This window comes from Meriones unguiculatus, chromosome 1 (genome assembly GCF_030254825.1).
Source record: "Meriones unguiculatus strain TT.TT164.6M chromosome 1, Bangor_MerUng_6.1, whole genome shotgun sequence".
Lineage (NCBI taxonomy): Eukaryota > Metazoa > Chordata > Mammalia > Rodentia > Muridae > Meriones > Meriones unguiculatus.
The window spans coordinates 142,635,906-142,658,493 of NC_083349.1; the positions used below are offsets into that span (position 1 = coordinate 142,635,906).

At 46.7% G+C, this 22,588-nt stretch overlaps 3 protein-coding genes across 4 annotated transcripts in view; 2 read left to right on the forward strand and 1 right to left on the reverse strand.

Moving 5' to 3' along the window:
• The window catches only part of Nup210l (nucleoporin 210 like), a 94,840-nt gene extending 87,894 nt beyond the window's left edge, over positions 1 to 6,946 (forward strand). The window contains exons 36-40 of the mRNA XM_021646719.2: positions 689 to 936; positions 3,848 to 4,049; positions 5,784 to 5,888; positions 6,630 to 6,704; positions 6,781 to 6,946. Coding sequence (XP_021502394.1) covers positions 689 to 936; positions 3,848 to 4,049; positions 5,784 to 5,888; positions 6,630 to 6,704; positions 6,781 to 6,875 — 725 coding nt within the window. The 3' untranslated portion in view covers positions 6,876 to 6,946. The remainder of the gene's footprint in view (positions 1 to 688; positions 937 to 3,847; positions 4,050 to 5,783; positions 5,889 to 6,629; positions 6,705 to 6,780) is intronic.
• Positions 6,947 to 7,726: 780 nt separating this feature from the next.
• Rps27 (ribosomal protein S27) lies at positions 7,727 to 9,060 on the reverse strand. Its single transcript, XM_021646720.2, has 4 exons — positions 8,905 to 9,060; positions 8,497 to 8,605; positions 8,132 to 8,242; positions 7,727 to 7,812 (listed from the first exon to the last, which is right to left on the reverse strand). The coding sequence occupies exons 1-4, from the start codon at positions 8,908 to 8,910 to the stop codon at positions 7,784 to 7,786; spliced, it is 255 nt and encodes an 84-aa protein (XP_021502395.1). The 5' UTR covers positions 8,911 to 9,060; the 3' UTR covers positions 7,727 to 7,783.
• Positions 9,061 to 16,584: 7,524 nt separating this feature from the next.
• Rab13 (RAB13, member RAS oncogene family) lies at positions 16,585 to 21,958 on the forward strand. Of its 2 annotated transcripts, none has more exons than XM_021646809.2 (8): positions 16,585 to 16,892; positions 17,986 to 18,046; positions 19,204 to 19,264; positions 19,481 to 19,558; positions 20,588 to 20,677; positions 20,780 to 20,845; positions 20,927 to 20,980; positions 21,494 to 21,958. In XM_021646809.2, the coding sequence occupies exons 1-8, from the start codon at positions 16,769 to 16,771 to the stop codon at positions 21,569 to 21,571; spliced, it is 612 nt and encodes a 203-aa protein (XP_021502484.1). In that variant the 5' UTR covers positions 16,585 to 16,768; the 3' UTR covers positions 21,572 to 21,958. The 2 variants fall into 2 exon arrangements, with proteins under 2 accessions (XP_021502484.1, XP_060223784.1); XM_060367801.1 differs by lacking the exon at positions 16,585 to 16,892 and adding an exon at positions 16,993 to 17,841.
• The last annotated feature ends 630 nt before the right edge of the window (positions 21,959 to 22,588 follow it).

The following is a 22,588-nucleotide window of genomic DNA, read 5'->3' on the forward strand; positions in this document are numbered from 1 at the left end:
AAGGGGAGAGAGAGAGAAAGAAAGGGAGGCAAAAGAGGGGAGGCATGAGCAGGATAATGCTATGCAATTTGAGCTCTTGAATTGAGGCCTCTCAGCTTGAATGGTATGGGTAATGAACAAGCACTAAAAGGTTCATTCAGAAAACTGTTGGACACTGAATAGATCTTTAGAAAATAGCAGAACAAGATGCAGATGGATTGGCACTTTCCCTCTAAGGCGGGGCACTAGGCCAGCAGCCTAGTGAAGCCTAGGGAAAGAGACCATGTCCTAGAGGCGGGGCAGAACCACACTCAAAAGGGTTTCGCCTTCATTCTGCCTCAGACTTCATACCTGCTTGTGTCATACTGTTAATATTCACTGAGTGGTGACTTTCTGGGAACAGCACTGTTGAGTCTGTGGTTTTCTCCCCAGGACAGCTCCCCCCCCCTTTTTTTTCTGGTATTTTTCTCATAATAGTCAATAGTACTGAATGCTCAAAACTTAGTTCACATCTTTTCTTTTTTCCTTTTTTTGTTTCGAGTCAGGGTTTCTCTGTGTAGCCCTGGCTGTCCTCGACTCAGAGTCCTGCCTCTGCCTCTCTGCTGGATCAAAGGCCTGTGCCATCACCAACTTACCTGTGTTATCTCAATAGAGTCTGTGGGCCTTCCTGCTCAATCTTTCCTTTTTTTTTTTTTTTTTTCTTCTCTAGGGGTCTACGTTTGCCTAATTGAGGTTCGACAGAAGTCAGAGGAGTTGCGCCAAGTCCTCAGTGTGGCAGACACCTCAGTCTACGGGTGGGCAACTCTGGTCAGTGAACGTGGCAAGAATGGGATGCAAAGAATCCTCATTCCTTTCATCCCCGGCTTTTACATGAATCAGTCAGAGTTGGTTCTCAGCCACAAAGACACGGGGGAGCTAAGAGTCCTGGGAGTGGAAAGAGTACTTGAGAGCCTAAAGGTATGTGTGAAAGTCTGAGGCACAGCAGCCCTGGGGTAGGGGTTTGTTACCTTTTTCCAACAGACTCTCATTACCTTGGGCTGGTAGTGAAATTCATAGTCAAGCTGAACCTCAAAATTCTGATCCTCCTGCCTGTCTTCCAAGTGCTGCAGTTAAGAAGTGTGTCGACAGCTGGGCACAGTGGCGCACGCCTGTGATCCCAGCACTTGGGGAGGCAGAAGCAGGTGGACCTCTGTGAGTCCAGGACAGCGAAGGCTACACAGAAAAAGGTGTGTGCTGATACACTGGGTTTAATCAGTGATGGGAACTGAACCCAGGGCCTTGAGTGTGCAGCAAGGCAAATACTCCACCAACTGAAAAACCCACCCCTGCTTCTCAGTTTGTCCTGCTTTATGTTTAAGACACAGTGTGACCCAGGCTGCTCTCAAACTGTGTACCACCTTGAATTCCAGGTATTTTTATTGAGACAGGGTTGCTCTGTGTAGCCTCTGCTGTCCTGAAACTCTCCCTATAGACCAGGCTGGCCTTGAACTCACAAAGATCCACCTGCCTCTGCCTCCCACATGCTGGGATTAAAGGCGTGCGCCACCACCACCTGGCTTACTTCCAGACCTCTTATCTCGACTTTCCAAGGGCTGGGATCACTGGATATGTACCACCATGTGTGACTAGGAGACAAGAGATTTGAAAAGATTTTTCACTCTCATTCCAAGGGTGGACATATTACTGGGTAACCTAATTAAAGCTGTCACTGGGTCTGGAGCAGTTAGGAGCACAGGCTGTTTTCAGATGACCCGAGTTTGGCTTCCAGACCTCCCTCAGAGGACTCACAATCTCCAGCTCCAGGGAATCTGAAGCCTTCCGGCCTCTGTAGACACCTGCACACATATGCACACATACAGATACATACAAATAAACTTTTTAAATTACCACTGGAAAATCTTTACAATACTTTTAGGCCTAAGTTTTTATTTTTAATCGTATTTATGATTATGTCTCTGTGTATGCACATGCTCTTAACCTTTTAAGCCATTTCTCCAACCAACTGCTGGAAATCCTGACTAAATGATGAACTCTTCTCTTCACAAGGTTAGGTACAAGTCAGTCTAGACAGTTAACATTAATGCTACTTTTGTCATTTAACGATCTTGCAATATGCATTGGTGTTTTGTCTGTGTGTCCGTGTGAGAGGGTCAGAACCCCTGAAACTGGAGTGACAGCTGTGAGCTGCCAGTTGGGAGCTGGGGATTGAACTCAGCTCCTCTGGAAGAGCAGCCAGTGCTCTTAACAGCTGAACCATCTCTCTGGCCTCATAAATGCTTCTTTTAAAAACAAACATTAGACTTCCAGTCTAAAGGTAGGTACGGTGCCATGAGCCATAAACCCCAACACCCAGGAGGCCAAAGCAGGACTTCTGGGAATTGCAGACCAACCTGGGCTATATGAGACCAACTCCAAAGAATACCCTCACCTTAAACCTTTTTTCAGTCCAGGGCTGGGGATGCAGTGCCAACCCCAGCACTCAGAAGTCGAGGCCGAAGAATCAGAACTCCAGAGTCCAGACTCAGCAACCCGTAGCTTCAAATTAAGTTCAAAGCCAGCCTGGGCCACATAACACTTGAAAATGTTCTGGCCCTTTAGCTCACATTATTTTATTCTTTTGTATGCACACAAGTCTGGAGGCCAGAGACCTTCCTCAATTGCTCACTTCCCCCCCCCCTTTTGAGACAGTATCTATGTAGCCTTGGCTCCTCCTGCCTCATGCTCCCCCAAGTGCTGGGATTAAAGGTGTGTTCCCATCTCCGGATACCTTTTAATCACTATCTAGCCCTGCAAGGCCTGGAACTCATACATGTACCCCCTCTACCCCGGAGTATGGGGATCTAGTGTGTGCCACCATGCTCACATTCACATACGGAAGTCAGAGAACAATTTGTATGAGTCATTTTTTTGTCATATGAGTCCTTGAACTCAAGTCCTTTGGTTTGGCAACAAACACCTTTACCTACACCATCTCACAGATCCACCATATACTCTTTGAAGCTGGGACCCCTCCTAAAACTGGAACTGACATTTTCTTGAACAAGCCCCCAACTTCTGTCTCTGCATTCCTCAGTGCTGGGGTTACATACATGGATATCCAAACTCCAGTCCTCATGACTATAACCAGTGGAGCATTCTCTCTAGCCCTTTACCTCTTGTTTTTAGTTTGAAACAGGACCTACATAGTCCTAGAGCTTGCTATGCAGACCAAGCTGCCCTCAGACTCACAGACATCCTCCTCCTACCTGTCTCCTGAGTGATAGTATTAAAGGCGTGCACCAAGACACCTTGCTTTATGGAATGGCCCCACTGAACCTGCTTGAGGGATGCTCTTGTCTGGACCTCCCAAGAGCAATACAAAACACTGGCAAAGGCAGCCTTTACTTTATTTCAAAGCAGGGCTTCTCTACAGAGCCCTGGTTGTCTGAAACTCAAGTGTAGAGCAGGCTGGCCTTAGACTCGAGGTCCGACTGCCTCTGCTGGGATTAAAGCTAGCACACACCACAGGCTGGGTGCGATGGTGCTCATGCCTGTAATCCCAGCACTTGGGAGGCAGAGGAAAGCCAATCTCTGTGGTCTAGAAATTGAGTTCAGCACAGCCAAGGCTACACGGAGAAACCTGTCTCAAAAAACCAAACCAATAAAAAAAAAAAAAAAAAGAAAGCCATGCAGCACAAGCATCTCCTACTAATGATAGGGATTAAAGACATGTCCTCACGCTTGAAGAGCAACGACTCCTGTCCCTTTTTTAATACATCCGAAGTAATGAATAGATGACTTAAGGCTCGCTGGCTCAATTTGAAAATTCTGAATTGAGACAACACTACCTTATCTTCTTTCAAACTAAGTATTCTATCCTTTCTCCAAGGTCTTCTCCAGCTCCCCATTTCTAGCAGTCTCTGGCCATAAGCACTCTACCCTCATGACAGGCCTGACTATCTACCTAGTGAGAATAGTCAACTTCACTGCCTTCCAGCAGATGTCATCACCCGTCTTCATTAATGTTTCCTGTGCACTCACCAATCAACATGAGGCCGTGTTAGTCAGAGCAAGGGATGTATCTGGTACAGGTGAGCACTGGGCACTGTTTTTAATCAACACGGGGAAGGAATGTATTTTCCTAAAGGTTTGAGTCTCACTAAGCTTTGCAGTCTGGAAGTTGCTATGCATACCAGGCTGGCCCTCCTGTCTCTCTACTACTACACTCTGCCAGGCTTGTTTTCAGAAAGGCCTCCCCTGAAGCTGCCCTTAAAGCCTTATGTTCTAAGGACCCACACCTAAGTGCTGCAACTGTAGGTATATACCAACCCCATCTTCAGCTCATTCATTAAAGCATGTGAACATACCTGATACAGAACAAGCATTAAAACCTGTAAAAATCAAGTATTAGGTCACAATATCTAGTCAGAACACATGGGCACAGGTGATATTCTGCTCACTTTATTTGGACCTTCATCTGGAAAATATTTCAAAAGAAGTGCATGATCAAAGGTAACTAGTATTTTTTGTCATTCGTGTGTGGATATACAGAGTATATGAGTGTGTACCGAACCAGTCCATCTTCAGTGCCATTCCACAACTGTCAACCTGCTCTTACTGGCCTCTAGCAGAGCACTCTAGGGTGGTTCCTAGCTGGTCAGGCAGCTTGCCTCTGACTCCCCAGCAAAAGGATCACAAGCACGCGTGCAGCTGGAATGTAGCAGGAACCAAGAGGGCTGTGTGTACAAAACTCAGGTCTGGCAGTGGAGGTGCACTTTCAATCCCAGCACTAGGAAGCAGATAGACGTGCATCTCCTGCATTAGAGGCCAACGTGGTCCAGAGTCTGGGGCAGCCAGAGCTTCAGAGAAACCCTCTCAGAAAGCCAACACTCAGGTCTTCATGCTTCAAACATTTTCCCTCAGCTATCTCAACTCATAGTACCTTCAACAATGAGTAAGATCAAGAACCAAATACGCTTAAAATCAAGGGGTCCAAGCATGGTGGTGCATTTCTCTAATCCCAGTACTCAGGACAGCCAGGGTTTCTCTGTGTAGCCTTGGCTGTCCTAGACCGCTTTATAGAGCAGACTGGCCTCAAGCTCAGATATCCGCCTGCCTCTGCCTTCCAGTGCTAGAATCAATCATGCACCACCACACCCAGCTGAAAGACCCTGTCTTAAAAGTTCTGGGTACAATTCCTAGCACCCAATAGAACTGGACATAGTGGTCTGCCTAGAATCCCAGCACTGAAGGTAGAGACAAAAGGATCAAAAGGTTGTTCTTGGCTATATGACAATCTAGGATATGTAAATATGTATGGGAGGAAGGAGGGGAGGTCATGAGCCTACACTCTTTTATTATAAATGGTTAGGACATAAACCAGAAAGAATGTTATCTAGATATGGCATGCTGAGGATAGTTAAGAGAAACTTAATCAACAGACTGGCAAGATGGTAAAAGGCTCTTGCCCTATAAGTCTATGACCCCAATCTGACTCCATGGTACCCACAAAGGCACATAACACTCATTCAAACAGGATCACATCAGAACAATTTTCTAAGAGCTGGGTTTTCAACTCCACTTGTAAGGCAGCAGGGTATGTGAGAGTGTCAAATAGACTGTCCTCTAACTTGAGATCCCCCTAGTGAGGGGTCACTACTGGTACCATAGAGCACGTAGACCAGCCTAGCCTCGAACCTCAAGAGATCCATCTGCCTTCGCGCTAGGACTAAAGACCAGGCACAAAGTATCATTGCAGCCCTCCTAGGTGGTTTTCAAAACACTATCCTGGATGTTAACATAATTATCCTGTTATGGCAATGCAGATTACTGCGAAGATTCAGGTGTCTTCAAGAATTTTGTTGGTTCTTACCAGATCCTTCTGTTTACCCTCTTTGCTGTGCTGGCATCAACTGCTTTCATCTTTCTAGGTAAGGAGTCTGCATGGTAGTTTTGACTTTTCACAAGCTAAGGATGCTAGCCTGGTCTACAAATGGTCATAGTAAACAGCCAGGGATACATACAGGAAAACTGTCGGGGGGGAGGGGGGACGGGGGACACACAACCAACCTAAGATACCACTATTTCCGAAATGTAAACTTTTAGCCAAAAGCTGAAAAAAAATTCATGAGTATCTGCTTATCAGTCACCTCCAATAAATGGGGAAAGCTGGTTCTAGGACCCATCAGAAGTACCAAAAAATAAATCAAGCACTTGAGCATTTCCACTTCCATCTACACATCTTAAATAATCTCTAGGTTACTTGTAACACCTACAGCATACATATGCTGTAGTTCTAGCATACTGGTTAGGAAATTACTAGTATTAACATAGAAGACAATGTCTTTTGAAGGCAGACTTACTGGAAGCATTATTTTATACTAACACTTAAATCTCATTTTATTTATTTTTTTCTTACAATCAATCACTTGCTTGGGTCAGGGAGGAAGCACAAACATGCCCTGACACAAGTGTGGAAGAGACAACACGGGGTAGTCTGTCCTCTCCTTCCACCATGCAGGTTCTGGGGCTTAGGACAGGCTTGTTGTCAAGGGTCTCTGCTGGCTGAATCATCTCGCCGGCCCTTAAATCTCCTATTTGAATGGACTTTAGTCTTCAAGGCCTTCCTGCAATCAAAATACAAACCTTTTTGTGGCATCCCTTTTTTCCAGCGTACAATGCCTTCCTCAACAAGATACAGACTATTCCAGTTGTTTACGTACCGACTCTAGGGACGGCTCAGCCAGGTAAAAATCTCTGGCCTCACTCAAACTTCAGATGCGTGTGTTCCTACCTGCCTTTATATCTTCCCTTTCCTTGTAGGCTCTTACACAACAGGCTCCCCCCACTTCCTGAGCCCACAGCCACCGCCAGTGCACAGCCGGCTGCAGCACTGGCTATGGAGTATAAAGCACTAACGCGAATATGGCCACACCCCGTAACTGCAAGACACCCATCCTGCACAAGCCTAGTAGCAAACGCTACACTAACCCCCAGAACAAGGTTTCTGAACTGTAAATAAAGGATCTTAAGTGGTTTAAATAAAACACACAAAAAAATCACATGTGTTGTAAAGACTACTTTTCTGGAGCTAGACTGCCCCAACCCTGGGTTTCTATTCCTAGGGCAGTGTAAGCTGGAATAGTGAGCTACAGGGCCATCAGTTGGGAGGGATCCTCTGCTACGTAACTTGAAGCAAACGGCACTGTTCTCAACAACACAGAAAAACAGCAATCCTGGGAGCTGGATCAGTGGTTAAGAGCGCTGTCTGTTCTTCCAGAGGACCCGGGTTTAATTCCCAACACCCACATGGAAGCTCCCAACTGTAACTCCAGTTCCAGGTGGTCTGATGCTCTCACACCAATGGACATAAAATACAATTATTTAAAAAACAAAACAAACAAACAAACAAAAAAAAAACCTGGCTGTCCTGAACCTGCATGCCTCTGCTTCTCAAGTGCTGGAATTAAAGCTCTTTATCACCACTTCCTGAATGAAGTTACTGTCACACACCTCTGCAGGATACAGTATGTCCTATTAAGAATAAGTACTTTCCTCAAAACAGTTCCTACCAAGAGGACAGTAGGAGAGCAATAGAGCCCAACTAATTCTCAGTATCACAAGTTTAAACTATAGCCAAAGATATGCCCAATGAACCTAGATAAGCCCCTAAGGGACTCTTGGATATCTGGCCACTTACTTGACCCAAAAGGACCACTCTTCTGGTTACTTGAGACACAACGTCCTACTAGTTAAACAAGACAAACACTATATATCCAAAATGTGTTTATTGGGATGGCTCCCACTCATCCTCAATCGGGCGCATTCAGTGCTGCTTCCTCCTGAAGGAGCATCCTGGAAGAAAAAGGTCCAAATGTTATCACCCTGCCACTGGCCCTGCTTTATCTGCACAATACTCAATCTGTTCTCAATTCTATTAGCTACTTCCTAATTATACAAGTACCTTTCACCACTTCCTAGATATCTGGCGCTAACCAGAAACCCATTTAACAAAGGCAGCCCACCCCAGCTCTAATAGTGCTTTGAGAGCACTACAACTATTAGTCATACCTCTTTAACAGGAATGCAGCTTTTACTAGCCTGAGGCTTGCTTCTACATTATCTCTTTACCAAAGGATCCAAAGGCAAAAGCTCCAAAATTAAGAACACTTACCTTCTGTCAGCCTTGCTTTTCCGCCAGTAGGCTGACAGAGAACAGTGGAGCAGCCAACACACAATACTACCGTTTGTGCATGGCTAAAGACCGTGGTGATTTTATAGCATCCTGAAAGAAAAATTAATCAACAAAAAATTAACTTATTTCCATTTTCTACAAGTTACCATCCCTTTAATGTTCCCTAACCAAAACAGTACCATTTCGGTACCACTAACTCAAGCATTTATTTCAAGATGTGTTATGTTCACACATCTCATTTAAATTCTAATTAAAAAAAAAAAAAATCAAGTTACAACTCAGCACTAATTTTTCCCGACTGCTTAAATCAGTGTTTTCCCCGCTCCAGCAAGCCACTCCCTCACCTGGGCATTTCACATCCATAAAGTAGGAATTGGGGCTCTGCACCAGGCGCTTTTTCTTGTGTTTCCTCTTCTCCTCTTCTGGAGAGGGATGAAGGAGATCCTTTGCGAGCTAAAAGGTGCAGAAATGGAGATTTAGATGCTAACGGTAAAGAGAGATGATGGAAACCAGTCCCCACTGCAACACACTGACAACTCGCCCCTCGCCGCCCCTGTCTGCGTAGCTGGGCCGCCATCTTATCTGCTCTCCGTTCCCGGCCGAGCGGGTGGCCGGTAGGCCGCCGCGCTTCCGAGTGACTGTCCTAAGACACGCGAGGCGTAAATGCGGACCCTCTACGGTCCGTGACTAGCGCGAGTGCAAAGTGCGGACAAGAGCGAGGGCTCTCCCGAAACCTGGACCAAGCAACTCACAGGCATGTTCTCGTAGGGAGGTCGTCACCGCCGGAAAGGAGCGAAAGCGGAAATCCTGTTCCTTATATCGGGTATGGAACAGGAAGTGACGCGCGCGTGTTGTTCCGCCATCTTGGGAAGGTCCTGCCGTCTCTTCGAATGCCGTGGAAGGAGCTGCGGACTGCCATTTTCAGAAGGTCTGGAAGGGGATGCGTAGCTGTGGTGAGAGAGCAGTGTCTCTGTTGAGTTCATGGTTTAGTTGCTGTCAAGAAAAAAAATGGATACTTTAAATTGCCGACCACGCTTCGACAGCTAATGGGAACAGTGGAGGTGAACACCGGCGAGGAGCTTTATCTAGGACGTGTTCATTTTTCAGTTGGTTTAATTTACCCTGTTAAACAGTTCTCGACGTTTATAAATGAAGTATTTGCGCGGAGCCTGGGGTGTGCTACGTTGGTAGAGTGCATGCATAGACGCACGAAGCGCTGGATTTAAACCCCAGCTTCATGAGTCCACCAGGGCAGCGGAGTGGTGGTACCAGCCAGAGGCTCAAGGCTGTAATCCCCAGCACTTTGAAGTCTGATAAGCGGGAGGATTAGAAGTTCAAAAACATCCTGGGCCCCATTGCAAATTTGAGGTCAGTGAGACCCTGTCACAAAACAAAACAAAAAGTCCTGTTCATATTTGCTCCACCGCAACTGACCGTACTGTTTATCATTGTTTTAATGTTGCTGCTGTTTTCCAGTGCTATGAATAGAGCTCCATTTTGTATTCTTTCTGTACTTTCCCTTTGAAGAATAAAATCAAATATCCATACAGTGCTTGACATATGCATTATTTTTTAGCGTGCTAATTAATTAAGTTCGGACACGGTTGGTCATGCCTTTATCACTGCACTCTGGCAAACAGAGGCTGGAGGGGACTGTGAGTTCTAGCCAGCCTGATCTAAGATCAGGAGAGTCAGAGCTAAGAAGAGAGATCACTTATCTAAAAACCAAATTAAAACAAGATTAAAAGTATGCTAATTAACTATGAAGCTGCCGTTAACTGTTACCACGTTGTTCAGATTCCTGTGTTGCTGCTCAGGGAAGTTAAATTGCCCAAGCTAGACATGGTGGCACCTTTATTTTCAGAACTGGGGAGGCAGAGGCAGGGGCAGGTAGATCTGTGAATTCCAGTGTCTCAAAACAAACAAATAAATTGTCCAAACGTAAGTGAATGCGTACCTATCTTCATGTGTGTATGAAGGTTGAGCAGGATCATTTTGGCATGTTTGCAATATACATAGTGAAGCTATCTTGGGAAGTAAGTTCTAGGTTTAAAAATGAAATTTGTTCCTCTCCATAGACTGAAAATAATTTCTTACAATACTTGTAGTATATCTGCAATTTATGACCTGTCCTGCAAGCAAAAGCAAGAATGGGGGTGGGGGGGGTCAAGACTAGTTTTCTCTGTGTATCCCTGCCTGTCCTGGAATCTGCTCTGTAGACCAGGCTGGCTGTTTTAAAGACAGTGCCTTGGCCCGGGACAGTGGTGGTACACACATTTAATCCCAGCATTCACGAGGTAGCAGCAGGCAGATGTCTGTGAGTTTGAAGCTAGCTTGGTCTACAGAGAGAGTGCCAGGTCAGCCAGATCTAAAAAAAAAGGTAGTGTCTCATGTACCAGGCTGACCTTGAACTCTTGGTCTTTCTGCCTCCAACTTGACAATGTTGAGGTTACAGGTGTGCTCCGACACCTATTGTGTGTGCTGGGAAGGGTGCAGTGTTAGGGATCTAAGCCAGGACTTTGTCCTTTGTAGGCCACACTCTACACCAGTGGTTCACCTCTTGCCTTAATACACTTCCTCATGTTGTGTGCCCACCAACCATAACATTATTTTCATTGCTACTTCATAACTAATTTTGCTACTTGTTGTGAATTGTAATGAAAGTATCTGTGTTCTCCAGTGGTCTTAGATGACCCCTGTGAAAGGTCACAGGTTGGAACTCTGCTCTACTTGGAGCTTCACCCTGTCTTTTGTTTTCATTCACACTATCTTTCTTCAGCCAAGAATTCTTCTCTGCTAGTTGTTTGCACATTGGCCCTTTGTCTTTCAGATTTCAGCCTAAATGTCATTCCCTCCGAAATTACTCTGTTCCAGGAATAACATGCTAAAAACAGTTCTCACTGACTCCCAAGGCTAGATTTTTATCAATTCCATATTCATTGATACTACTTTGGTATCCGACATGGTGAAAGTATGACATCACTGAGATTAACAAAAACTGCAAGCACATAGCTTTCCTTTGTGAACCTTTGTCAGCACACTCCTCATGGGAATTCAGGAACTTGCTTTATCCTTTTCCTTCAGGATAACAAAGCCTACAGGTCCCATTTGATCATCTTCTGCCTCGATATGGCAAGAAGACATGGCAAAGATTCTTATTTTTATCACTTTTAAGAAATTGTCTGTATGTACCCATGTGGGACACATGAGTACTGATGTTGGAAGAGGCCAGAAGCCTCTCTTCTCATTCCATACAGCTGAGTTACAGGTGGTGGTAAGTTCCCAGCGTGGACACTGGGGACTTTCACGTCCTCTGCAGAAGCAGTATCAGCCCTGCTGAGCCATCTCTCTAGCCCCAGCTCATTGTCCTGGAGGAGGACGCTTTGGTTGTCATCATTCCCTCCTCACTCTCTGAGAATCAGTGATGCAAATAGTAGAAATCTTGGGAGGCCAGGAACGTAGCATTGGTGGTGGAGGGCTTTCCTATCATTCATGAAGTCAGGGGTTAAGAGTCCCAGTACTGAACAAAAATAAGAAAATAAAAAATGAATAAAACTAAGTCCAGAAAGAGTCTGGCATAACAGAGGGGTAAAAGTCATCCTTGCTGAAGCTCTGGAAGCTAAGAAGATGTGATAAGTAAGATGAAGTTGCAGTGAGTTGTACTGGCTAAAATACCAGAGAAGAAAGCAAAGAGAACACATTGCTTGGAATTAAACAGCCAGACGCAAGAAAAAATAGGATGAGAACAAGAGAATTCATGAGCTTTTATCAGAACCATCATGAAACTGAAGTGATTTACCAATTTACAAATTAATTTTGAACTTTTATTACATTTTAATTAATCTATCTGTACACACACGTGCACTCTTGCTACAGTGCCTGTGTGGCGATATGGGGATAACTTTCAGGAGTGAGCTCACTCCTTCCAACATGCGGGCCCTGAGTCATTGGGCCCGGTGGCAAAGGCCCTCGTCCACTCTCTGAGCCGTGTCACCAGCTTCTCCCTGCACTCCTGTTTTGGTTTTTGTTTGCTTGGTTTGTTTTGAGTTTTGAGTTTTGTTTTGTTTTGTCTGAGACAGGGTCTCTCTACAGAGCCCTGGCTATCCTGGAACCCAGTATGTAGAACAGGTTGGCTTCGAACTCACAGGAGGCCTCTGCTTCCTGAGAGCGAGAGCCAACACGCTGAGCAGCAGCCTTCTCTTAAATAACTATTTTCACACATGCACCGCCTTCTCTCCAAACTGCTGCCCTCACCACTAGCTCCTTTCCTTAGTGTCATGTCTTTTGAGTTTTGGTTGTTGATTGTTTTGTTTGTTTTGCTTTGGGGGTTTGTTTTTTGGTTTTAGTTGGTTGGTTAGTTCGTTTTTTTTCAAAACAGGGTTTCTTTGTGTATCCTTGGCTGCCCTGGAACTAGCTGAAGACCTGGCTGGCCTTGAACTCACAGAGACCCACCTGGCCCTGCCTGGGATTAAGGGCATGTGCCAACACTGCCAGGTTTGGGGTTTTTTTTGGTGGCCTGAGTTTAACCAGGACTGCCAGGAGAGGCATGGTTGTAGAGCTGTCCACTGGACTCAGGTCCCTCACCAGCAGCTGTGCCACTAAAAACAACAACATCCTCTCTGCCAGGGAGCCAACAACTGCCAACATCTGTCTTGTTAGGAGCTGGCTCTCCTCAATGGACCTTAACTGTCCCCCATCTATGACTGAATGTTGACAGGTCCACTGTTCTTATTTATTCTTATTTACTTATTTGAGACAGGGTAACACTGTGTATTCCTGGTTGGCCTGGAACTTGTTATTATAGGTTAGGCTGACCTTGAAGTCAAAGAGATCCTTCTGCCTCTGCCTCTAGAATGCTGAGTATCAGGCCCAAAGGAAACTCCGATTCCCCAGACTCCATAAGGCAGTCCAAATATCCAAAAATGAGCTCAACCTGGACTATAGAAGGGTTTCTGGTGGTTAGTTAAAAGCCAGCATTCCTCAGGAACTAGTAAAACTGGTTCCCTCTACCAAAAGGAGCCATTTCCCTTACCTCTGGCACAGGGACCTCATGGCCTCCAGGCTCCTTTAGTATCACAAGCACCCATTACACATTTCAAAGTCCAACCTAGCATCCTAGCCTTTCTTACCTCCTCCTCTACCCTAAACTCCCTCCAGCTCTCAGGCTTCCTTCCCCCAACTACTCTCCTCCTCCTCCTTTTTTGGTTTTTTGAGACAGGGTTTCTCTGTACAGCGCTGGCTGGACTCATTTTGTAGACCAGTCTGGAACCCCTGCCTCCCTGAGTGCTGGGGTAAAGGCGTGAGCCACCACACCTGGCTGTACTCATCCTTCCTATAACCAGGCTGTTCGCACTGTGTTCTCTCTATGCTCTGCTCCTGCTTTTCTCTAGATATTTTCTCTGTACTCTATCTAGAGTAGATACATCGTTCTTCCCTCTCTCACAGATAGCCCTGGCCATGTTCCTCTCTTTGCTCTGGACTCTTCCAGATGCCCCTGGCTGTTCTGTCTCATATCTACAATAAAACTTTCCCCTGAACAATACCATGGAGCTGGCATGTCAGTTTATTCCCTGGATTTAAAGGTGTGTACTCTAACACTGTCCACCCCTCGCCAACATTGATTTTGAGAGGGTGCATTCTAGTTTGCTTTTGGTTGCTGTGATGAATATCCTGGCCAAAAACAACTTGGTGAGGAAATGGGTTCATTTGGTTTATACGTTACAGTCCATTATTTTTTTAACTTTTATTTTTATTAATTACAGTTTATTCACTTTGTATCCCAGCTGTAACCCCCTCTCCCATCCTGTCCCAATCCCACCCTCCCTCCCTCTTCTTCTCCTATGCCCCTCACAGCCCATTGTTGTGGGAACTAAAGGCAGAAAGTTGAAGCAGAAACTAAGCTGCCTTTCTCCCAGGCTCACACTCAGCTCCCATCCTGTCTTATACAGCAGCCCCACCTGGCTAGGGATGGTACCTCACACACAGGGTTGCCCTCTGACCTCAGTTAGCAAGCAGGAAAATACCTGGGGCTGGAGAAAGATGGCTCTGAGATTAACAGCCCTGGCTGCTCTTCCAGAGCACCTACATAGTAGCTAAGTACCATAGAGGCTCACATGGAGTTATCAACTCCAGTTTCAGGAAATTGCTACCACACCTTCTGGCCTCTGAAGGGCACCTGGCGTGCATATGACACACAAGCATGCAATTATAAAGTAGCCACACACATAGAAATAAATCTACATAGAGTCTGGGTGTGGTGATGCATGCTTGTAATCCCAGCACTCTGGGAGGCAGAAGCAGGCATATCCCTGTGAGTTTGAGGCCAGCCTGGTCTACAAAGCAAGACCAAGACAGCCAAGGCTACATAGGGAAACCCTGTCTCAAAAAACAACCAATAAATCTACACAGAGACAGAGAGAGAGAGACCCTGTATAATTAAAAAAAAAGAAAAGTGGAAAATTCTCCCACAAATATACCCACAGGCCATTCTGATGGAGGTGCCATCTTCCCAGATTGTCAAATTGTCAGTCACTACCAGCCATCACTAGGTCTCATGTAACCCTGGCTGGCCTGAAATCTCTACCAGGAGTAGGCTGACCTTGACGTGCACCTCACTCCTGTGTACGGGGACAGCACCTCTGTGCCTCCACACTTGGCCTTCAGAGTGATTAAAAGAACAACAGCTGCCCTCTTGGGTTTAGATGCTGTCTTTCGCAGATTCAGACACTGAACATCTAAACCCAAGAGGGCAGCTGTTGTAGCATCTGCTTCATCTTGAGGATTTCAACCAGTCATAAAATAAATGCTCTAGTTTAAAAATATAAAATAAACCAGAATAGTCAGAGTGGGGTACTGAGGTAGGCACAGTGGCGCGTGTGCGTGACTGACTGTAGTTGTAGCTCTAGAGGAGGCTGAGTCCAGGTGGTCACATGATCTGACACGGATCTGGGCAACCCAGAGAGACCTGTCCTCAAATGAACTGAGCTGGTAAGGTGGCTCTGGGTTAGTTTGCTGGGACATCCTCAGCTTGTCCTCTGACCTCCACACTTTCACCCTGTGTATGCCCAGGCAAATACAAATAAATGTAATAAGTTAATAAAAGAAACTGAATCATTAGTTTGTGTGGTGTTCTGGACATGTCTGGAGAAGTTCCGAGTGTATCAACCGAGGTGGGAAAGCCTACCAAACAGTGAGTGGCAGCCTTCAGCCTCCTGAGTGAAAAGGAGAAAATGACCTGAGCGCCAGCATTCCTTCCTTTGATTTTGAATGAAAAGTGACCAGACGCCCCATGTTGAGACTGTCACGATGGATTATACCTGTAAGCCAAAACAAGCCTGTTTTGATACATTGTTTTTGTCAAGTATTTTGTTGCAGAAGAACAAAGGTAACTGATACATTGTGTTTGAGAAAGGACAAATGTAATCGTAGACTATGGCAGAAATAAAGTAACAAAGACACTTTCTCACCTGTTAGAAAAGTACCTTTTTGGGGTGGGGTAGTGCACACCTGTAATCCCAGCACTCAGGGAGGCAAAGCCAGGTGGATAACTGTGAGTTCAAGGCTAGCCTGGTCTACAGAATAGTCAAGGCTACACAGGGAAACCCTGTCTTGAAAAAGAAAAAAGAAAATTTCTTTATCTCTTCTTTCTTCCTTCCTTCCGTCCTTTTTTCCTTTATTTCCTTCTTTCTTTCAATGGGACTGAAACATGAGCTGGCTGCTCTTGCCGTGGGCCTGGGTTCAATTCCCAGAGCCCATAAGGCAGCATCCTCTTGATAGTCTGTTGCTCAGGTTTCAGGGGATCCTTGCTCTCTTGTCGCCTCTGCAGGGACTCTACTCTTGTAGTGCATAGACACACGCAGGCAAAACACTTGTAAATAAAATAGGTAGATAAAAGTGGAAAGCTGGGCACGGTGGCTCCCATCTGTAATGTTCATACTTGAGGAGTACCAGGACTTGGAGGCCGGGTTGAGCTACTGAGTTCCAAGCTCGTCTCCAGAACATGACTCAATTGGCTGTATGCGTTTTGAGTGTAATTGGTGAGGCTGATTTTTATTTCGATTTTTCACTGTATTCCCACCAGGGGGCAGATGGACCCAGCGTACTAACCTCCCAACCCGCTTCTTTTCAAAGGGAATTGGGATCAGTAGACTTAGGTCATGAAGCGCTGACACTAAGTTTCTAGGTCTTTCATCATAAACTCAAAAGCCCATGAAAACGCCTCAGCTTTTTATCAGCTTTCAGTGCCACCCCCCACCTCCACCATTATTGGCAAAATTCTTTTCCTCTTCCTCTAATCTCTTTAAAATTCCCCATTCCGCTTTGGTCGAAAGAGAGGAAAGACGGCTGGGCAAAGGCAACGGGAAGGGCCAGGGAGACCGGCCCGCCAAGTGCGGGGAGTCAGGACCGCGGGAGCTGGACAGGCCTCTTCCCTGGAGGAGAGGGGTGGAGCCGCAAGCAGGGCCGCCTCTCTTCTTTCCCGGGGCCTGGGCGGAGAGGGAGGCAAAACTTCCTGGCTGGGACTCCGGCAGTTTCTGCCTGCTAGCCCTCCGATCCCGCCTACCAGTGGGAGCCTTCCCGACCCCTCCCCCGGCGCCCCCAGTGTCCGCCGTGTCCGCCATGGCCAAAGCCTACGACCACCTCTTCAAGTTGCTGCTGATCGGGGACTCGGGGGTGGGCAAGACCTGCCTGATCATTCGCTTTGCAGAGGACAACTTCAACAGCACCTACATCTCCACCATCGGTGAGCCCGCTGGCTGGATCTCGGACCCCAGACCCACCCCCTGCTCCCGCCCACCCTCCTACACGGGCTCCTGAATGACTAGGAACCGTAATTTTTGATCCACCCAGAGTAAGACACTAACTTCCAGTCTCTCGACCCCTGTCCCAGACCCATCCCCCATAATGTCCCAGAAAACATTTCAGACCTTTCTGAGACCAGGGACCCCAGCTGCTGCCCCCCACCCCTCCCTTTCTCGGTATTATCTCCCCAGTCTCCCCAAATCCACACAGACTCTTGTCATTTCCCTCCACTTCCTTCTTCACTCCATCCACCCAAACTCCCTAGATTAACTCTAGGGATTAACTTTCCTTTTCCCTGCTTCCCAATTCCGTCGGCCTCTTCCTGACCCACTGGGCTTCAAACTGCATCCGCCCCACCCTCGACTCATCTTCCTAGCCTCCCTCCCCTCAACAGGGTCCTGCAGAGTGTCTGGGCATACTGCCAGTGAGACTTTGGGGGCTCTGGGTAAGCTTCTGCGCTCACCCTTCTCTCGGGAACCCCGAGAGGCCTGGGAGATGTTCCTAGACTTTCAGTAAGGAGAATGTTTTTCTTCTCCCCTCTTCAACTTTCCTCCCCTCTTGACTGAGAATCCTGTCTGGTGACAACCGGGAAAGAAACTGTTTCTCACTGAAGAACTAATTCTCCAGAGGAATCTGATGGAGGCCAGCTCGAAGCCTGGCCTGCTGGTTAATTCATACCGACTCCCTTAGCCAGCTGCCTTTCCCACCCTCTTTACCCTGAAGGGCTGGCAGGGTGGACGGAGGGCCAGTAGCATGTGTGTGTTGGGGGAAGGGGGGAAAGACCACGAAAGTGAGAGCGCAATGAAAGTTGTCAGCTGGCATGTTTTTAAATCCACGGAAGAGTTTCACCACCTCTTTCCAAAACATCAGAACGTCTAAGGAAAAAAACGGTATGCTTGCCATAGGAATAAGGCTTTGGAAAAATTCTCATTTTACACACCCAGCAAGGCCCTGTTGGGCACGGCCTTGGCTCTCCCCCACCATATTTTCACAAATGCATACATGCTCACCTGTCGTTACACCTCTCACCCCAGGAATTGATTTCAAGATTCGCACTGTGGAAATAGAGGGGAAGAGAATCAAGCTGCAAGTCTGGTAAGTAAGCTAGCCTGCCTGTCCAGACTGCTCCGGGACCCTCCCACCCCACCCTCGCCCTTCATTTCTTCTTCCTTCCTTCTCTTCTCAGTTATAGTTTTTGTCTCTTAAGACACAGTGTCATGTAGCCCAGGCTGGCCTGGGACCCCCTGTGTAGCTGAGGATGGCCTTTATGAGCTCCTAACCCTGCTTCTGTCTCCTGTGTTGGAGATTTACAGACATGTACAGGCATGTTGCACCATGTTGGTCTGATTTGCTTTATCCCCCCTATCCAGTACTTCTTCTAATTTATTCAGTCTTGCTCAGACAGCTATCAGCTGTCCTTCCATTTCTCTTCCTGTGTCCCACTTTCAGCCTGTTTGTGTCTTTTTCCTCACCCAGAGCATTCTCTGGACTTGAAAATGAATGAGCTATGATGTAGAAACAGGCTCTTAAGTGGTTGAAAGACAAGTTGCAGAGTTACAGCTTTGACTCCCAGCCTCTTGCTCTCTCTGAACTTTAGAGAGCAACCTGGGTGGTGCACACCGTTAGTCCCACACTCTGCAGGCACAGGCAGGTGGAGCTCTGGGAGTCTGAGATCAGCCCGGTCTGCGTGGCGTGTTCCCGCACAGCAGGGCTGTGTAGAGAGGCCCTGTCTCAAAAACATGCAAAATAATAATAATCATAACTTTGAAAGAGTTGTCGAGCACAGGAGGTTACATACAGAGGTCTGACCTGACTGTGCTAGGAAGGCTGGGGGCTCTAAGTGTGTCAGAGCTTTCACTGGGGCATCCTGATGTGACAGAGAAGCTGCGGCAGGCCCCCGGACCGCCACTTGACCTCTGCTTGACCTTCGTTAGTTATCCAGCCTCCCCACATTTGTTTCATTTATAAAACAGGGACAGTCAGACATGCCTCACTTTTATACAGCGAGGTTAGATAGGATGAACATAAGGTGACACTTCAGACAGTGCTTGGCATCTATGAGTAAACAAGAGACATCCTGTTTCCCAGGCCGGAGCCTCCGAGTACCAACCCAACCGTCCTTGTCCCTTTCCCCTCTACTGTTTCCTGACCCTGCTTCCTTTGAACCCCTCACCCCCAGCGTTCTTAGGAAGAGACGTTCTCCCTTGGAGACCCCTTGCTTCTATTTCGTTCTATGAAGGCTTTTGTTTCAGGGACACAGCTGGCCAAGAACGGTTCAAGACCATAACTACTGCCTATTACCGCGGAGCCATGGTATGAGGTGTGGGTCTGGGCGTGGCCACAGTGCTCGCTTCTCAAGGACAGAGGGTGACAAGCTCAGGGTCAGGGATAAAGAAGGAGGGCACGGTGTGCAGAAAGCCCCATGTATGGCCTGTGTTTAGACTGGTGGATAGGACCTGGAGGGTTACCCAGAGGACACTAGAAACCTAAGTGAGAATGTGATCCAAGGTGAACTTTGCTATCCCTCAGGGCATTATCCTAGTATATGACATCACAGATGAGAAATCCTTCGAGAACATTCAGAACTGGATGAAAAGCATCAAAGAGGTGAGAGGCCTCCAGAAGAAGTCGGGGAACAAAGTAGCTCCTGGAGGACGGTGGGTGCTAAAGTGGGTGGGGTTCAAGTTTAATTTATTTATCTTAATTTTACATGTGGGTGTTTTGCCTACATGTATATCTGTGAACCAGTGCCTGCCTAGTATTCTCAGAGGTCAGAGGAGGATGGTGGACCTCTGGGACAGATGGTTTTGAGCCACCATTTGGACCCAGGTCCTCTGGAAGAATAGTCAGTGCTCTTAACTGTTGAACCTTCTCTCCAGCCCAAAACCCTCCTTTTTTTCTTCTTCTTGAGACATGGTCTCACTTTGTAGCCCTAGCTAGTGTAAAACTTGTGTAACCCAAACAGGTCTTGAACTCACAGTAATCCTTCTGCCTCAGCTACGTGTGTGTGTGTGTGTGTGTGTGTGTGTGTCTGCGCGTGTATGTCCAATATATGTATATATATATACACACACTATATTATATATTATTATATACATTATTATATTATATACATTATATTATATACATTATTATAATGTATATATACATTATAATATATAATGTATATATATAAATGTATGTATATATATATACATACATACATTAGTTATTTTTATTTCATGGGCATTGATGTTTTACCTGCATGGACATCAGTGTGAGGATGTCAGATCTTGGAGATACAGACAGTTGTGAGCTACCACGTGGGTGCTGGGAATTGAATCCTCATCCTTTGGATGAACAGTCAGTGCTCTTAACTGTTCAGCCATCTCTCCAGCCCCCCAAAATGACTTTTTTTTTTCCTTTCGAGACAGGGTTTCTCTGCATAACCACCTGGCTGTTCTGGAACTCACTTTGTGAACCAGACTGGCCTCAAACTCACAGAGATTCGCCTGCCTCTGCCTCCTGAATGCAAGGTTAAAGGCATGTGCCACCATGCCTGGCTCTGCCTCAGGTTGTTAAGTGCAGAAATTGCAGGTGTGGGCCACATGCAAGCCCAACTTTTACTTGTTTTTCCTTCTCCTGGCCTGTCTTCAGAATGCCTCTGCTGGAGTGGAGCGCCTCCTGCTGGGGAACAAGTGTGACATGGAGGCCAAGAGGAAGGTGCAGAAAGAGAGGGCTGACAAGGTGAGAAGCCAGCTGTGCTTGTTGCGGGCAGTGCCGGGGGGATTGCCGAGAGCGCGGCTTCTGCCCTTTACCAGCTATTTCCTTCCCACCTTGCCCCTACAGTTGGCTCAAGAGTACGGAATCCGATTTTTTGAGACAAGTGCCAAATCCAGTATGAATGTGGATGAGGTGAGATCTACTCTCCAGGAGATAAAAATACTAACAGATTTATCTGCTCCTTCAATCTGTTCTAACCCGTTTCCCCTTTAGGCTTTCAGTTCCCTGGCCCGTGACATCTTGCTCAAGTCAGGAGGCAGGAGATCGGTGAGTCGGTTCTACCTGACCACGGACCACTGTGTGTGTCTCCAAGAACTGAAGCAGCTGAACGATGGTGTGGGGATGCGCACAGATGGTCCCCAGCACTGATCGGTGGTGGCAGAGGGACCAGGACTTCAAGTTCATCCTCAGCTGCTCTATCTAAACACATACGTGCCCATGGCACACACCTTTAATGCCAGCATTAAAGTGCTTCTGGGGAAGCAGAGGCAGGCAGATCTCTGTGAGTTCTAGGCCAGCCTGGTCTACAGAGTGAGTTCCAGGGCGGCCAGGGCTACACAGAGAAACCCCATCTCATTTGAAAGAAAGGAAGGAAGGGAGAGAGAGAGAGAGAGAGAGAGAGAGAGAGAAAGAAAGGAAAGAAAAGAAAGGAAAGGAAGAAAACAATTGAGGAGGAGGAGAAACAATGTCACAATTTCACTAAGGGGGTTGTCCTGAGTTCATAAGCTCCTATTCCAGCCAGCTTTGACACAATTGATTCTTCTACCTTCCTGGCTCTAGGGAAACAACAGCAAGTCCTCAAGCACTGACCTGAAAACGTCTGTCAAGAAGGACAGCAACAAGTGCTCCCTGGGCTGAGGGACATTTCTTGCCTCATCCTGAACCTGGAAGCTAGACCTGAGGGAGGTGGGCTTGAGGGGCCGTGGAAGGGAGGAACTGTGGCAGGACCTAGAGGGGCAGATGCATGGGTGATGAAGAGAGTGGGAGGAAGGGAAGGAAGAAAGGAATAGGGAAAAGGAGGATGAAGGAATCAAAGACATGGAAGGTGAAAAGGGTTTGCGAAGAAGAAAGGAAGCAGAAAGGATCTCAGGTCTTAGACTGTCCTCGGACTTAAGTATTAATGTAAATATGTTGATTTCTGTGTCACTGGTTCAGGTTTAGGGTCCTGAGAGCCTGGCTCAGCACTCCTCTGAAGGTTCCTCACCCTTCATGGTCTTTGTTTGTATTAAAGACCCCTGTTTGGTATGAGTGTTCCATTTGCATTACTTTCATTATTGTCAGAATTGCTCTCCACTCAAATCCAATTTTTGTCAATCCAAGATGTTTTTTTTTTACTTGAATCAGGCTGGGTTCCTCCATCTTGCCCCCAGGCAGTCTGAAAGATGGACAGCCTTTTTCCACTATGGGTTCCAGAGGACCACAACAGTGAACAGAACCTTGCCTTGGGCACACAATAACCCAAGGATGAAGGGTTTGAACAAACTTCCAGGAAACTGCAACACTTAGTTTATCCAATGCGCTGTGGGACAGCTTGGAGTGTGTTTTGGTCAGCCTAAGTATTTGATAGCCACTGCTAGCTGATGTTGTTAGAATGGAATAGTCAGCATTACACAAAGAGATTTATCAGAAAGGAAATGTAACCTGGCAAGCCAATTCTTTTTTGCAAAAGGGTATGTTACAGCCTAAACTGAAAGTTCACTTGGTGTTGTTCAAATGTAAGTGGCGACTGACTCTGCCTTATTCCACTTGTGGGAGCTTAGCCACAGTCTTTTGAGATTGACTGGTTTAAAAGAATCCTCAGGGCTGGAGAGATGGCTCAGCAGTTAAGAGCACTGGCTGTTCTTTCAGAGGTCCTGAGTTCAATTCCCAGCAACC